Genomic DNA, 16,055 nt, shown 5'->3' on the forward strand with positions numbered 1-16,055 from the left:
CAACAGTCTTTATATATATGACTAAGGAACACACTGGTAAAAGAATATGGGAGAAAGTCTGAGTATGACAAGTCAGCTAGACTGATATTAACTAAAAAACCTGTGTGAAAATATCCTTAAAAAGTTGCCCCCAACTCACTCAAAGTCCAAAGTTGGAGCCTGAAATACAATGTCATGGAGTTTGGATAAGAACAGGTTTTCTCCAAGCTGAACTATGACACAGAGATTAGCGACTTCGAGAAACTATACTTTTCCAAAGAAAAAACATCACATGAGAAAAATGAGGCCTAGAAAAAATAAATGACTTAAGGTAACATAGCTAATTAATGGCAGGACTGAGACTAGAGTATATACTTTGTGTAACTGGCTATGGTTTTTTTGTTTGTTTGTTTGTTTTGTTATCACTTCAAAACGAGACAAACTTAAAGAAAGGAAACACAACCAAAACTCAGTGGTTGGAAAAGAGATGGATGTGAACGCCCACTTGTTTCTTACGTATAAAGTTACCCCTCGCAGTGTTTTGGAGGAGAAAACGCTGGCTCTTCCCAACGTTGGTTATATACACAAAGATTCCAAAGACAAGACAAGTGCTTTGCAAACAAAGTAACTAGAACCAGCTCAGGCTTCCCCGCGCCGGGTCCTACGTTCCACGGTCAGAACCACCAACTGTATCCCCCCGGGGAACAAGGTGATTCAGAAAAGCTGGCGTCTTCAGAGAAGGGAGAACACTTAGCCGGGAAGAGAGGAGAAAACTTGCTCAGCTTCTTGCTGGGGTCTGAAACGATCCCAACACAGTCCTTAAACCCCTCAGGTTTCCCCAATCAAGCACCCTCGCCTCCAACCTGGGCCACCCCAGATCTGACTATCAGACGACAGAAGTCTGCGGACGCACGAAGAGCTGACCACCCCACGAGAGGAACCTACGCGCGGCCGCGCCCACTCACCCGCCGCTCCCCGGGAGACGGGAGACGAGCCCGGGGTCCAAGTCCTGGGCGTGGCTGACTCACCCCTCTCCGGGCCCAGCTCCAGCTCACCTCGGCGCGGCCCGCCTGGGCGCCGCCATCTTGACCACGAAGGGGGCCTCGCGCCGGAGGCCCCTGAGAGGGCGCCCTGAGCGGAGCCGGAGCGCCGGGGAGCCCCAGGTCGGCGCCATACGTCCCCCGCACGCTCGCGCAGCGTCCACGCGCGACGAGAGTCCCTCACGCAGCCCCCGACCCAGGCTTCCGCGGACCCGGCGCCCCGCGCAGCCCGCACCGCGGCTCAGGCGGCGCCGAGGGCGGCCCGGGCGGAAGAGCGGGCGGGGGGCACGCGCTCGGTAACCTGGCAACGCGGAGCAACCCGGCGTCTCTGGCGAACCCCAGCCTTCCACCGCGAGGAAGCACGGACCCGTGCACCCGCCGTCCAGCCCTCGCCGCCGCTCGGTCGCTTCGCCCGCTGCTGCCCGCTGGCTATGGTCTTTTCAATCCATGATACAACGTCTATATGTAACGAATCTGTTAAACCCTAAATGTTTATGATATTCAAGTAATCCAGTATCTGAATTATTCTTGAAGATAAAACATCCAAAGACTTCTTAATTGTATGGGTATACATACATAAAATACACGTGGAGGTAACTTCAAATATAGTATGTGCCTGTCTCTATTCCTTCCCCCTCCGCTCTTTAAAAAATGCCCCTTTAAAAATTGCCCACTCACCATCTGTTAGGTAAATTTGCTGAAACACAGTAAATGTGGAGACAGAAATTGTTATAGAGACTATTCCAAATGGCACTGACACCTGTATTTATGAAATGTTTAAAAGGGTAAGTTAGAGTTGTTTTTTTAAAAAAAAAAAAATCCCACTATAGTAACACCACATCATCCTAGGTGCCCAGTTCTATCCAATTACATAAGATGGAGAGAGAGAGAGAGAGAGAGGAGGAAGAGAAAGAAGAAAGGAAGAAAACCAAGTACTTATGTATAAAATGTTGCTGCCAAAGTTTGAGATTATACTCAAGCATCAATGAACAGAAGGAAAACACTCACAAATTTACGAATGTATTTCATTTATGGTATGAGGGACACAGGTTTAGATTTGCAACACGCTCCCACAAGGGTCAAATTGACCACTTTTTTCTATCTAGTTGCTCTTGAGAGAACAAAGCAATTGAAACAGATGCCATTCAGTTCCAAGTCTATAGCTTAGACCATGTCACTGCACATGAAATATTGTTCATTCAGAGTCAGCACACAGCAAGAGTAATTTATACTCTCAGAGTGTTTGCTCTCAAGTCAATAGCAGAGAAGCCTTGAATAAAAACGTTCCCATTACTTTCCATTGTAATAGATCTTACTTATAGCCCATGAAACAGTGGTCAGGGGAGATTTATTCTTTGGCCACCATATTATATAATCTCTCCACTTTAAGCCATCCCCCACTCGGCGATTATTTTTTAAATATGTTACTCGTAGTCAATATTAATTTACATTTAATCTTTCTTAGCATTAGGAGAGTATTATTTTGTACAGGCTCCGAAACAAATCTCCCGAAATTCCTACCTGATGCTCCCTTCAGGCTGAAAATGCATTGCAGGGTGGCTGCAGTGACTTAATTCTAGTTGGCAGAGCCCTGGCCTCACACTAATTTCATTAGCCTCAAACTCCTGGATTTGAAAGATCCACTGAATATGATTCCTGTCCTCTGACATGTCACTTACTAAGCAGTTCAGTGTGCATACAGAGGAGAGAGAAAGGACTTGCTCAGCTCTGGCCCACCGGCAGGCAGATGAGAATTCCCAGTCAGAGACACTGTTTACATCTGAGTGGTCATTCTTGCCCGGGTCCTCATTTTCAGGAAGGAAGTTCAATCCAGGCTTTGCTGGCAGCTGCAGCATTTGTTACATCCATTGCTAGCTCCTTGTTCCTTCCTGCCCCCCAGTGCTTAGCATCCCCCATTTCAGTCACTAAGTCTTCCTTCCCCCAGCCTAGAAGCTTACCTCACCATAAATTTTTATCTCAAATGATAGGTTTGACACATTCCCCACAGCAACCCACAGGGACTGGGGAAAAGAAAACTCAAATCTCTGGAGAGCTAAGAATTCAACCATTTAGAGGAGTTTCTTTTATACAGGACAGTCTTCATTGAGCTGAACCCTGCAATCCCAGAGAAGATTCACCTACCCGTTCTTTTCCTCTTTCCCTAAAGTGACTGTGTCTTTGAACAAGGGGTCTGTGTTCCACTATTCTCTCTATTCATTTTGCAGGTTTACAGAGGCTGGGAAACTGGGGACTGGACTTACATGCCAGGAGCTTCTAAGATCACACGCAAAAATAAGGCTACTGGAAGAGACTGTTGGAATCTATCTCTGTATATTTGAACATGGGCAGTGGTTAACCAGGATGCTCACACCAAGCTTATATCCAGCTTGCAGCACAAGCCACAAGTTGGTGCATCCCTCCTACTACCAGCCTCTTCTCAATAAATGCAGGTGAAAACTGGGGGCTCTTTTCCCTCAGCTGTTCAATGCAACATGAATAGCTGCAATTTGCAAATTAGAGGAAAATGACAGTGTTTTCTCTGAATGGTTTTGGTCCCAACGCACACTGCTAATGCTGGCATTCCGTTCCTTTCCTTCCCAGCCCAGGGAACGGGGGAACTAAGCATAAGGCAAGCGTTCTCTTTTCTTGCAAGTGCCTCAGATCCACACACCAGAGAAGGAATCAGCTCCCCCTGGAATCTTTTTCAGCAAACACAATCCTTCACCTAGTCTGCAAGCTCTCTCTTGACTTTAAGATTTCACTCTTTTTTCGACAGGCAGGCCCATCTGCAAGCTCCCAAGCTCCAAGTGAAGGCACCAAAATAATTTTTAAAATGTCAAACAGCAAATGTGCCTTCAACCCCCAGAGCTCCAGTAAAAATACTGTGAGTTGCCCCTGTGGTTCTCAGGTGACCTCTGGCCTCATCCTCCCTGCAGCGCTGCCTCCTCAGGTTCTCTAGTTTAAGCTCAGAGGTAAAGGAAGTGCTTCTGGGTTTTGCTTCCAACAACCCAGGCTCTTCCTGACAGCATTACCTCAAAGTGAAGGCTGCCCAGAAGCACTTTTGGCCTTGCAAACATCTAGAGGTGGCATACTCAACAGGTGCTAGGGATGCTCAGAGGCTCAGAGGGGCCATACGAGGCTGCAGCTTTAGACAGGCACCCCTCCTTCTGGCACAAACACAAACTTCATACCCCTGGGTGCTGATGTAGTGACAGCTTGAATCTCACAAGGAGTCCCCTCCAGAAACCCAACATGCTTCAGGAAAGGCACTTGAGAGGGAGCCGACTTTTTAGCTACGGGGAGCATAAGGGTCAGCCAGAACATCTGGAGAAGGGACTAACTGAGCTTGGGTCCTACCAGGCAGGGAGAGAGCTGTGCATTAGGAAAGGATCACTTCAAGACAGAGATGAACAAAAAACTTGGAGATAGGGGTAGAGAAGGAAAAGAGAGGCAGAAATTGAAAGGGAGAACATAAAAACAGAGAGACAAAAAAAAAAAAAAAGCAGGGAGAAAGAGACACAAGGAGAGAGACACACAGGAAGAAAGACAGAGAAACAAGAGAACCCATAGTCACGCAGACCCTGAAACTCAATTTCTTCATCCAGAAGCCATCCATCTATACCCAGGGCGGCACAGGAGCCTCGGGGCCGAGGCTGCGGGAGCAGGCGGTGAGAGAGCACTGCAGCACCGCCCACCGCTCAGCGGGCCCGATCCGCCGTCCTCGCATCTTCCGCCGTCCTCGCATTCTTCCGCCGTTGCCCGCCTGCACCCGGAGCTAGAGGACCGCCCGGCCTTGCTCAGCGCACCCTACTGCCTCCTTCCAGGCGCCTTCTTGTCTGGCTCTGAGAATCGTCCTCAAAACCCAGGACTGGGGTTGGGGGCTGCGTTAGAGAGGTCGTGGGAAAGGATGGGCACAGGGTGGGTGCAGACAAAGCGACTGTGTTTCGCAGTTAGCATGAGCTCACCTCCGGGCTCTGAGCTGGCAGGAGTAGAAAGCTGATCGCCCGGCTCCTGCCAGTGGCCGGATCGCAAAGGCAGTTTAGACGGTGCAAACAACTGCCCAGAGCAAATCACCTGGGGGCACGTCTGCGGGTGGCTTCTCCCCGCTTGAGGACAGTCCCCACGCCTTCCGCCCCATGCCCTCGCAGAGACAGGTTACAGGTCGGGAAATCCAACCCGAGCGAAATGGGCAATTCACGTCCAAATGTAGGTGAAGACCTAGCCTTCGGTTTAAGAACTGCCTCCCTAAGCTCTTCTCGAAATTTTCCAAGGGAGCTGCAGCTTGTCGGGCGGCTTGGGGCAGGGAAGCTGGGGAGTTGAGAAATGCCTAGTTTCTAGGCGTCTTCTCATCTTTCATATTCCTTGCGCCTAAGTGGCTCTCACAGGAGCCCGGCACTTTTACAAGCCTGTTTTGGAACCATATTTCACTCGAATGCAAACCCATTTAAATCATCGCCTTGTTTTTCGGAGACTGTTTCTTGTCAATGGGGCCATAAATCCAGAATGTCAAGCCGGATGGAGTGGAGCGCGGACAGGGGAGAGATGGAAGGGAAATGAATCAAGCAGGGAAAGTACCTCCTCGGGTGAGGTGGGAGGGATTCCGCAGGATCTCCAGGGTGGAAATGAGCGAAGGCTGACCAGACCCCGCACCCCTGGAGTCCAAGCCAGCCTTCAGGATAAAGAGCGCGGGGAGCTACGGCGCGCTCTGCCCCGGAGGGAGCGCCCCCCTACCTGGAAAAGCCTCAGGATGTTGGCTACCATGATGGAGACCGAACTCCCCGAAGCCCCAATCACTCCAACTCCTTTCTCGGGCTTGACGAAAACCGGAGGCTCGCCGTTGGTGCAGCGCACTTCGGAGGTGTCCTTCTGGATGAGCGCCTGGACGAAAGTGAGCGACTGTTCGAGCGCATAAGTGTCCCTGGAACAAGTGTCAAGGATCCGCGCTCCCAGCCTCACGTTGGGCAGCAGGTTGGAATCGCTGTTGATCTGGTCCAGGGCGTAGAGCATCGCTTCCAGCCTGTGGATCCCGTTCTCCCTCTTGATGTCGCCGCAGGGCACTCCGCTGGGACCCTTCGCGTGCACCGGGAACAGCCCCCCGAGGGTGACGTCCCCTTCGATCCGAATGGAGTGCGGGGCGTACATCTCCTGGCCGCGCGCCGCCGCCGCCAGCGCGCACAGAAGCACCTCCAGCACGCAGCAGGGAAACTTCATCAAAGTCAGGGCGCGGAGCAGCTTCCCCAGCTGGACAATGCTGCTCCCGCGGCTGCGGTGGTGGCGGCGGCACTCGAGGGGACGGTGGCGGGCTCGCCGGCGTCCTGGCCCCTTGGGGTGAGCTCCTCCGGGGAAGCCCAGGGTCTCCTGCGGGCGAGGAGGGTAGGGGCGCCCGGGGAAGGGCAGCCGGCGAGGGTGGGGGGTCCCGCGGCGCCTGCCATCTTGGAGCGCCGTGCGCTCTTGGGTTCCCCGGCCAGCGCGCCGCGCTCGAGCTCGCGCTCGGTGGCTTGCAGCTCGAGCTCTCCAACAGCCCAGCACTGGGGAGAGAGCGAGCATGGCTATCGCTTTAAATGCGCGTTCGGCTCCCTCTCCTCCTCCGCCCACTCCCTCCCACCCTCGCTCGCTCTCAGGCTCTCCCCACCCTTCCCAGCGCCCACCCTCCCCACGGTTTTGCATCATCACGCAGGGAGGGGCTGCGTGCTGAGGTAAGGGGGGAGGGAATAGGTGGGCGGCTGTGGAGGGGGGGAGTACCTCCGATTGGGAGTTTCGAGGTCCCCAGGGAATCTGGGGATTGCAGGTCACAGGCGAAGGCTGAGCTCCTGCTTCGGTCTCACTGTAGAAGCCGCTCGCTCGCCCGCCTGCACCCACACGCACATTCTAGGCACAGGGTGGCATCAGCCCCGGACAGGGCGGTTCTAGCTGGGGCTGACTGCTTCCAACCCTGAGGTCCGGAGCCGGGACTGTCAGCGCCGGGAGAATGCGAGGTAGTCGAAGGTGATGCCGCCAAGCATGAAGGGTAGTAGGGAGACCCCAGTCTGTACTGCTAATTCGTCTGTGCCAGTTTTTCCTAAGAAAAACACACATACACACAGGAGCCTGATTTATGACCTAAAGAACCTTTACGCAGAGACTTCTCCGGGGCCAGGCACTGGGCTAGCCTGTAGGGAAAGACGCCAACAAGAAATGCTGGGAATGGAAATGCATCTTTGGTCTTCAGGGGTTACTGTGGCCGGAGCCGGATGAAGTAACCCTGGTCTCCAGTAAATCTGTGGCGGATTCGCTCCTTTTCTTCCTTTCATCGCAAGAGATGGAACAACTGAGAACTCTGCAGAGCGCACTTTCTTCTCTGGCGCTGACAGGTGTAAGGCTCCCTCCTACCCATTTCCAGAGATGCTTTTGGGCTGATGTCAGGTTTCCTCGGGCAGGAAATAGCAAGAAAGAGGTGGCAGTAGGAGGAGCAGACAGAAATCTCCCCATCGATCCAGTGATCCATTCTTTTTTTTTTTTCTGGCTGAAGATTTGGGGGGTTTGGGGAGTGGAACCAGGATGCCAGAGCAGGTTGTAGTGCAGTTAGGAAGCTGTTTTTCAAAGGTGTCCCCTCCTGCAGGTCCAGCCCAAACTTGGCCCATTAAAGCAACAAGTGGCCCTAGTTCCTACACAAGGAAGGGCAATGTATCTGCCCTTGGTGCCCACGTGTACTGCTTACGGTGGTCTCTACTCTTGCTGAGCCTTTCTGTTGGAGGGCAGCGAAACTGTCTTATACAGAATTGAGGGCGCAGAGAAAACCAAAACAAGACTATACTTTCTGTTGTAATGTTAGTGTACTAAAGAAAAATGTCCTTGCACATAAACAAAACAACACACACACACACCCCTAAAAAGTCAGAAGTTGGGAAGTTGGTTGTCTCTTCCACCAACCACCTGTATGACCTTGGCACTTCTGTTCCTGTGCCTGAGTTTTACTTTGCCCATCTGTAAAATGATGAAATTGAATTGAATGTTTTACAGGTTAACTTTTAACTTTCAAATCCTCTGTTGAAATAGGTCATGCACCTTGGGCCATGGTGTTCTTTTTAGACCAATATCCTTTGTTGCTTTATGTGTAGGGCACCCGTTTTTTGATACCCAAAAAACACTCCAAACATTTCCTGGTACAGAGGATTTTATTTTCTTTCTTCTTGACCACCCATTTATCTTCCTTCTAGGGAGAGTCCAGTCCATCATTTTCTTTTCAGACATGCCCCTCCTCCAGGTTTCAATACTTAAGGTTTGAGGAGGAAAAAAACCTTCTGGCTACAGTGTTCAAGGAAGGGAATAGAGGCTAACAAGAGTTATGCAGGGCTAATCCCTGGACTTCTGCTGGAGTAACGAGGTTGATGACATAGGGTTACCACTGTCCAATAGACAATCCGTGCCGGAGTTAAAAGAAAAAGGAGCCTCCTTCCTCTAAATGCTTTATGTATATCTTTTGGACAACGTTACACTATTTGATTTTGTAAAAACATACCATTTTACTGCCATCTTCAAGAAAAGTGATGTAAAAACTATGCGAAGCTACCCCTGTATACAATGTGATCATCAATCCCTCATAGATGTGATGCCCTGCTATATAAGTGCACACCTTGTGCAACCTTATGCTGTGATGCGCCCGCCCCTTCCAGCCAGCCCTGGAGCTGCGAGGGTATAAGCCCGCAGCTGTGCCAGAAGCTCCCACATAAACAGGGAAATATTTGAATCCCATAATGAGAACTACCAGAGAGGAGAAAAGGCAGAGAGAAGAAGGGGTGGGGAAGAGAGAAAGGGACCTGGTTAGAACATGTGAACTCCTGGATCCACATGTGCCTGAAAGATTGCCTCTTTTTTTTAATTATATAGTATTTTATTTCTGTTGTTTGAAGTCAAAATATCCTCTTGTAACTCACCTATTCTGCTATTCAATACATTGGATCAAAAAGGCTGGAACAAGTGAAATAGATATCCTGGTAAGGCAGCATTAGCTAATTTGGAAAGGGGGAAAGAAGCAAAGCAATAGAAAGGCATCCTTGGGAACACAAATACTGTGATCCTAGTATTTAGGCATCAGTACCTGAGGCTATATTTGATAGAGACTGTATCCTTATTTAGTTTTTAATTTAAGGCTATTTAGTAGGCACTTGGTGCCAAAAAATATATTTGAAGAGCTGTGTTACAAGTAATAACACTTGATTTTTCACCTGCCCATGTGAAGATCTATGTTCTCCTCTTCCATTTCCAGGTCACAGCTTGCAATTGCTCAACAAATAGTTCTTGGCTGACTGTTGAATGTTGCCTTATTCTGTGTTCTCTCTTTGCTCTACTCATTCTCCCCAAACGTCTGGCAGCAATCATTATCTTCTTTTTGTTGCAGTCATCTGTGTGCATGTTTTATTTCCCTTGCTAAGCTGGAAGATCCTTGAGGGTAAGGGGCTAGGTATTATTTACCTTTTTAGCTCGGACAATGTTCAGAATGGTGTTTTGTACCTAAGAAGCACTCATGTGTTGAATGAATCAGAATTGGTTTGCCATTCCCCACTGCCTTTATCTCACAATAACAGAAACATAAAGTGGGCAGAGCAGAACCGACGGCAAATAAATTGTCCTCTTAGTCACAGAATGCAGTTTCTAGAACTTAAAGAATAATTAGTAGATTTTGAAATAATTTTGTTTTACAAAAATTTCATAAGATTGAAATACTCTAACCTTCAAGCTCTCGATCAACTCTAAAGGAGGGCTTTAATTGGCTCTTCCTGAGTCAAGTGTTTATTCCTGGGCCGATAACTGGGGCCATTATCATAATAGAAAGTGTGATTTGTTACCAGAGAAAGAGGAAAGTGACGCTGGGCTTGCAAGATATTTCTATCTTCAGCCAGAGTGCATAGGATCTGGAACTTAACTGGTGACGCAGTATTTGTTTGAGATTATATGAATGAAAAATCTTTGTGTAAGAGTGATTAATCTAAAACTTGGCCAGTCATTGTCCTAGTGTCATATTAAATTGCAGGAGAATCTAGTTTTAGGCACAAAGATCATAAATATAAAATGTGTTCCCAGGCTTGGTTCTGTGTAGTCAGTAATCTATACTCACCCACTCAATAATAAAAATGAAAGTTAAGGACTCAGTCCTAACTTACATGCTTAGCATTGTATTTTGCTAGCAATCTCAGTTTTATTTTCTTTGTTCTCCCCTGTCCATCATCTTCTGCAGAAAATAATGTCTCCACTTTCAATTCCCTGTCTATTTAAATCCAATTTGTAATTTATAAAGTTGTCCTCCTTAAGGGCTGCTGCTTCTGCCACAGTAATGTACTCTGGCCATTATTATACTCTTCCATCTTTCATGTAGGTCTCCATCCATAGGTTTTGTTTTCATAGCTTTTTTTTTTGGCGGTACGCGGGCCTCTCACTGTTGTGGCCTCTCCCAATGCGGAGCATAGGCTCCGGACGCGCAGGCTCAGCGGCCATGGCTCACGGGCCCAGCCGCTCCGCGGCATGTGGCATCTTCCCGGACTGGGGCACGAACCCGTGCCCCCTGCATCGGCGGGGGGACTTTCAACCACTGCGCCACCGGGGAAGCCCTATACTTATGATTTTATATTTGCTTATTTACTTTTGTCTCCCCACTCAGCTCAAGAGAGACTATATTCATCTGTGTTAATCACTGCTGTGTTTCCTGAACATGCCTATAAATCATACTGAAGAATGGTGCCTGAAATTTGGTAAGGGATCAATCAATTTTCTTCGCTGGATGAAGAAATGTGTTCATAAATTAATGAACAGATCTTCGGGGCTTCTGACTTGAGGACTAATGGGAAGAGGATGGCAAATGGTTGGGACAGGGTACTGCAAGAAGTAGTATTTGGAGTACTCTGATAGCTATCCTAACAGATAAGATTGTGTTCATTTAAGTAGTTCTAATGAGAGAGCTGGGAACTAGGGACACACAGCATTAAGGTTTTTATAATGCATTCTGCAGAGTTCTTTTTAAGTCTGTACAAATATCATTGAAAATATATGCATACATATACACCTCTGTTACTTTAATTAGTGCCTTACGAGAGCCCCTCAAGGAAGGGGTAGTAGCAACTCTCAGTATCCTTCCTTTATGATGAGCTTAATTTATTCAAAGTTACATCATAATTTATTTGTAACTGTGAAACTAGACTTAGTTATTGAATAGACCCTCCCTAGGAACGTATGACATTAATAAAACCAACAAAACTTTGTTCAGTTTCCAATGATAGACACACTACAGACTCAATTATGGGCCATCCAGTTTAATGAAGGGAAGAAGTGATTGAACAAATATAGAGCAAACAGAATATGAAGTTTTATCCTCCATTAATATTAGTAACGGATAGTGTGGGCTCCAGTGCCTTCGAGATAGCTTGAGACCATCATCTCTGTGTCATGGGCAGGGGGATGTTCAGTCAGGGTGTCTTTCACTGTCACTGAGAAAAATTTCCATAATATATAATGATACCTACTGAAACTGATATGGGACATTTGGGTAATAAGGAATCCATTAGCATATTTTTCCAGAAGCCTTGACTACAAAATGAAGACAGTAGATTTGCACACTTTCAGCCATGAAGAAGTTGTTTGGATATTCATCCTTATGCCTAATGAAATAAGCTTATTTCATCTCTGCAGCTTCCCATATACCATTTTCCCACCTCTGTTTTATGTTTGGAAAGACTTTTAGAAATTGAAAGTCAAGTTAAAAAGTGAGTGACAACTTAAATGATATATGGAATATTTTGCTGACTTACAAGAGCATGCAGAATTAAATATGACCCAGTTCAAATGTTTATTTTAACGTGTATGTTGAGGTGGCGTTTTCAAGGTGCCAGAAGATGAGAATTCACCTTCCAGTGTGTGTTACCAGTTCTGTTCATTGCACAGAATCATCTTCATAAAACATACTGTTTTCTATGTTTCTCAATACTGTTTCTCAATTAGTTTGAAGAATTTCTCAGATACCTCTTAATATGTAGTGCTCCAATTCCAATCTTGCCATGTCCTGTACCAGTGACACAGCACACAGGAGTTTTATTTCTCTTTATTTCTCTGGGTTGTTCAGAACCCAATGAAAGAACAATGGAATGGGATCCAAGAGATCAGGGTTCTTGTCCCAGATTTACCATAAAATAATTGTGTCCTCTTGGGAAAATTATAGTCATTCTAGGTCCCTTTTCTTTACTTTGACAGAGCTGCACTAGATGACCCCAAATAATATAGCACTCTTTCGGTAGTCGCTTAGATGTTATTGGTATTCTGAAACAAATGACGACAATGACACATGGAGCTGTGCAACATCTCTGTAACTCTGTTGTCTTAGAGTTGCCTCCATTTGACAGATGATAAGATGACTGTGCATAGAAGTAGATGTTTGGAACCAGCGGTTCCAAAGTAAGTGGAGGTAAACCGCAAATTTCCTTCCTTCCTGAAGCTCACTTAGCCAAAACATAGGCTTCTGAATATTAAGCTGTAAAGCATATTATCAGTACATTTTAAAAGAAGCTATTCTTCTAGGATTTCCAATTAATAGCAGGAGGTTTTGAAATTCTTGAAAGATCATCTGATTTTGTGAGATTTGCAGCTCTATTTTCCTGTCAAGCAAGTTGTATTAGTGCCAGACAGTCATCTGAGCTTCTGGATGCTTCTCTGAACCTCTTGAAGTTTTCTTCTTGCTATCTGAAATTCATGCCAGATAAGCCTTTTTCTAGAGCATATGTACAGACTTGTGTATTTTTATATAGGAAAGCGATGCAGTGAGTCAAGTCGGGGGTTAAGCCCTCATTCTCAGAGTGGTATTGAGCTCCTGGTGAAATATAATCATCATTTCCTCAGAATCGGAAAGCAGTTATCTCAGGTGTATAATCCCATTAACTATTTATACATTTACATATGATACATGTATTTATTGTACCTACGAGGTGTGTTCTCTTTGGGAAGTACAAAGCTCTTTGAGACATAGGTTGTTCATTTTTTTATTTTCCCACAAATACTGTGACCCTTTGAGCAGGAAGGTCTATATTTTACTAACATCTAGAACCAGCAGTTAACAGGGTGCCTAAGATGTAGTCAATAAATATGAAATAGATATATGAACACATTTTTATGTAAGGGCCAGGACATGGACAAATAGAAATTTTTCGTTTTCAGTCACAAAGCAACAACAGACATAAAAATGATACAGACAACAAGTGCTACGGTCATTCAAAGAAGGCATAGAATAGATAGAAGGATCTCCTCTATGGCACAGGGAACTATACTCAATGTTTTGTAATAACATCTGTATGGGGCACCTGCTCCACACCAGGCCCTATGACAGGTGCTTACATACTTTCCCTCTCCCCCATCCTATGGGGAAAGTACCTCTGCTATAGATTTAACATTTGCCTCCCCCAAAATTCATATGTTGAAATCCTAACCCCCAAAGTGATGGTATCAGGAGGTGTGGCATTTGGGAGGTGATAAGGTCATGAGGGTAGAGCCCTCATGAACAAAATTAGTGCCCTCATAAAAGAGACCCCGCAGAGGTCCCTCGACCTTTCTGCCATGGCAGGTTACAGAGAAAACACGCCAACTGTGACCCAGGAAGAGGAGACTCACCGGACTGTGAATCTGCTCGCACCCTGATCTTAGACTTCCAACCTCCAGAACTATGAGAAATAAATTTCTGTTTTTCATAAGCTACCCAGACTCTGGTATTTTGTTATAGCAGTCCAAATGGATTACGATAACCTCTGTCCTTAGGTTTCAGACCCAGAAACTCAACTTTGTAGAGGTTACGAGGACCCTAAAGCCACTCAACCAGGCAGAGGCAGATTTGAAATTTAAGTCTCCAATTCCACATGTAAGTCTATCAGACCCTGCCTCCAGACATGACGTCATGAACAAGAGCTAATGCAACAAAGAGTTTACATGCAGCAAAACAATTAGCAAACAAAGTAAGAATATAGTAGACCGACTGTTTGGGTCACCCAATAGCCATTCACCACTCTTCCAGTTGAACAGAAGCCATGCCCCGTGGGCACATTCAGCCCTGCTGTTTTCACTTCCCAGATTTGAGGGGTAGGAAATTATTATCCCTCCTGGCCATCAGCACCCTGACCTCTACCACCCACCGGGCCAGCTTCAAGAACAGCTGGATCCACCTGTTCAAGTGAAACAGGTCTGCTCTCTGTGGTGTTGGCTTCTAGTTCCAGCAGCTCTCCCCACATGATAGCAAAGCTGGCTCCCAGCGGTTGCAAGCATGAATCCTACCAGCCTAGCAGTCCCAACAGATACCTTTTAAGTATTTTTTCCCCAAAGCTCCAGTTAAAAGTCCTAGGCTGATTCCAATTTGATCTGCTCTGGACAAACATTTTCTTTAGAACCTAGAAGGCTGCCAGACAAAATACAGGATGCCCGCCTCGTTAAAGCTGAACTTCAGATAAACAGTAATTGTTTCAGTAGAAGTATGTTGCATGCAATGTTGAAGACACCCTAAAAAGTCGTGGTTTTCACCTAAGGTTCAGCTTTAACTGAGCGCCCCGTGTGGGCTTTGCCGGCTGTGGTGGGCGCTGAGCGGGGTCGGCGGGGACGGGGGGGAGGGGAGGGGGGAGACGGTGACCCGAGCCGGGTTGTACACCCAGCCCGCAGCGTGCAGGGAGAGAGGGGCAGCCTCGTCTCCGCTGCAGGAGCTGAGACGGGGAGAAGGGGAGCGCCCCAAAAGGAAACCAGCTGCCCCTCCCAGGAGAGAGGAGATGGCTGTTCAGCAGCCAGAGACAGCAGAGGAGCCCGAGCACAGAAGCGGCGGCCTCTGAAGACGCGGTGCACATATTTCTGGTGTGCGAGGGGCACGCGGGCCGGTCCGTGGGAAAGAGGGGAGCCCGCGCCGGCCCCTCCACCTCCCGAGCCTGTGCGTTTCCCTAAAAGAGCAGCAGCTGTGCAAACTGACCGTTCACAGTTGTGATAAATCGCCTTAGGAAAGCACTTCGATTAAAGTCACATCTAAATAGAACGCAAGAAGTCACCCCTGAACAAATCAATTGCGAGAGGGGCAGCTCTGGGCGCGCACCCACCCCGCTGCTGTTTTGCTTTCCCCGCAGGACGAGGGCCGCTCACTGGGTCGCGGGGACAGCGCGCTGTCTCAGCTGGGGAAGAGGCGCTTCCTCGGGACACATACAAAACCCAAAGTGTGAAAGGAGGCCTTTATTCCATTCCTTTGGGGGATTTCTTAATGACGTAAAGCCCAACTTGGTTTTAGATCTGCCTGTCGTTTCCATGACAGAACCTTCCTGGGGGGTCCACCAGCAGCGGGGTGGCCAGGTGCCACAGGGCTGTGCTCTCCTTCCCAAGCCAGTTCATCTCCATCTGTAGCATTTTCAGAGAAACTCTCGGATAGGTTTTCTCCAACAGGTTCTTTTTCCTTCAGTTTATAAAGTCATTCTCCTGCACAAAATAAACGGCCTGAAGACATCACTGAGCCTCTTTTTCTCCCAGGGTCAGGGCCAGCACGGCCCCCAGACCACAGGGACGCAGGACCTCACAATGGGCTTCAGGTCTTCCCCTCCCCTCCCGCCCCTCCCACCCTGCCCTACCCCTCCCCTCCTCCCCTGCAGAAATCACATCCCTTTCTCCAGACTCCCCACTTCAGCTTGAATTCCAGCAGATCTTTACCCTGCCAGTTAGTAATTCAGGACTAATTAGGTGATTGCTTTCATTTATGGTAGCAGTTGGGGCGGGGGTGGGGGGGTGGGATGCAATGGCTTTGCCCCTATTCTTGTTGGAAAAATAAATCACACCCACTGTCACTTGAGATCTTATTTTGGCCCCCAATCAAGGAAATTAGCAGCGTGGTTCATTTCCCCAGCATTCACTCCTGAACAGACGGCAGTGCCCTGGAACATGGCTTAGAGCTGTGTGGTCAGTGCAATTGTTTGGGGCTGTTTGTGCCGACGGTGAGAGGAGATGCCTGTCTCCCAAAAGAAGAGTGGCCCTTGTCTTGCTTAGGCCAACGAGCTGCCCGGAGCGCTGCCC

General features: G+C 47.8%; 1 protein-coding gene across 30 annotated transcripts in view; it reads right to left on the bottom strand.

Moving 5' to 3' along the window:
- LOC307183366 (metabotropic glutamate receptor 7-like) overlaps nucleotides 1-15,718 on the bottom strand; it is a 198,368-nt gene extending 182,650 nt beyond the window's left edge. For 29 of the 30 annotated variants that reach the window (XM_079915767.1, XM_079915770.1, XM_079915753.1 and 26 more), the window contains exon 1: nucleotides 945-15,718. In XM_079915767.1, coding sequence (XP_079771893.1) covers nucleotides 5,691-6,689 — 999 coding nt within the window. In that variant the 5' untranslated portion in view covers nucleotides 6,690-15,718 and the 3' untranslated portion in view covers nucleotides 945-5,690. The remainder of the gene's footprint in view (nucleotides 1-944) is intronic. The other variant, XM_079915749.1, reaches the window with a different exon arrangement.
- Between the last annotated feature and the right edge of the window lie 337 nt (nucleotides 15,719-16,055).

This window comes from Stenella coeruleoalba (assembly GCF_951394435.1).
Source record: "Stenella coeruleoalba genome assembly, chromosome: 3".
Lineage (NCBI taxonomy): Eukaryota > Metazoa > Chordata > Mammalia > Artiodactyla > Delphinidae > Stenella > Stenella coeruleoalba.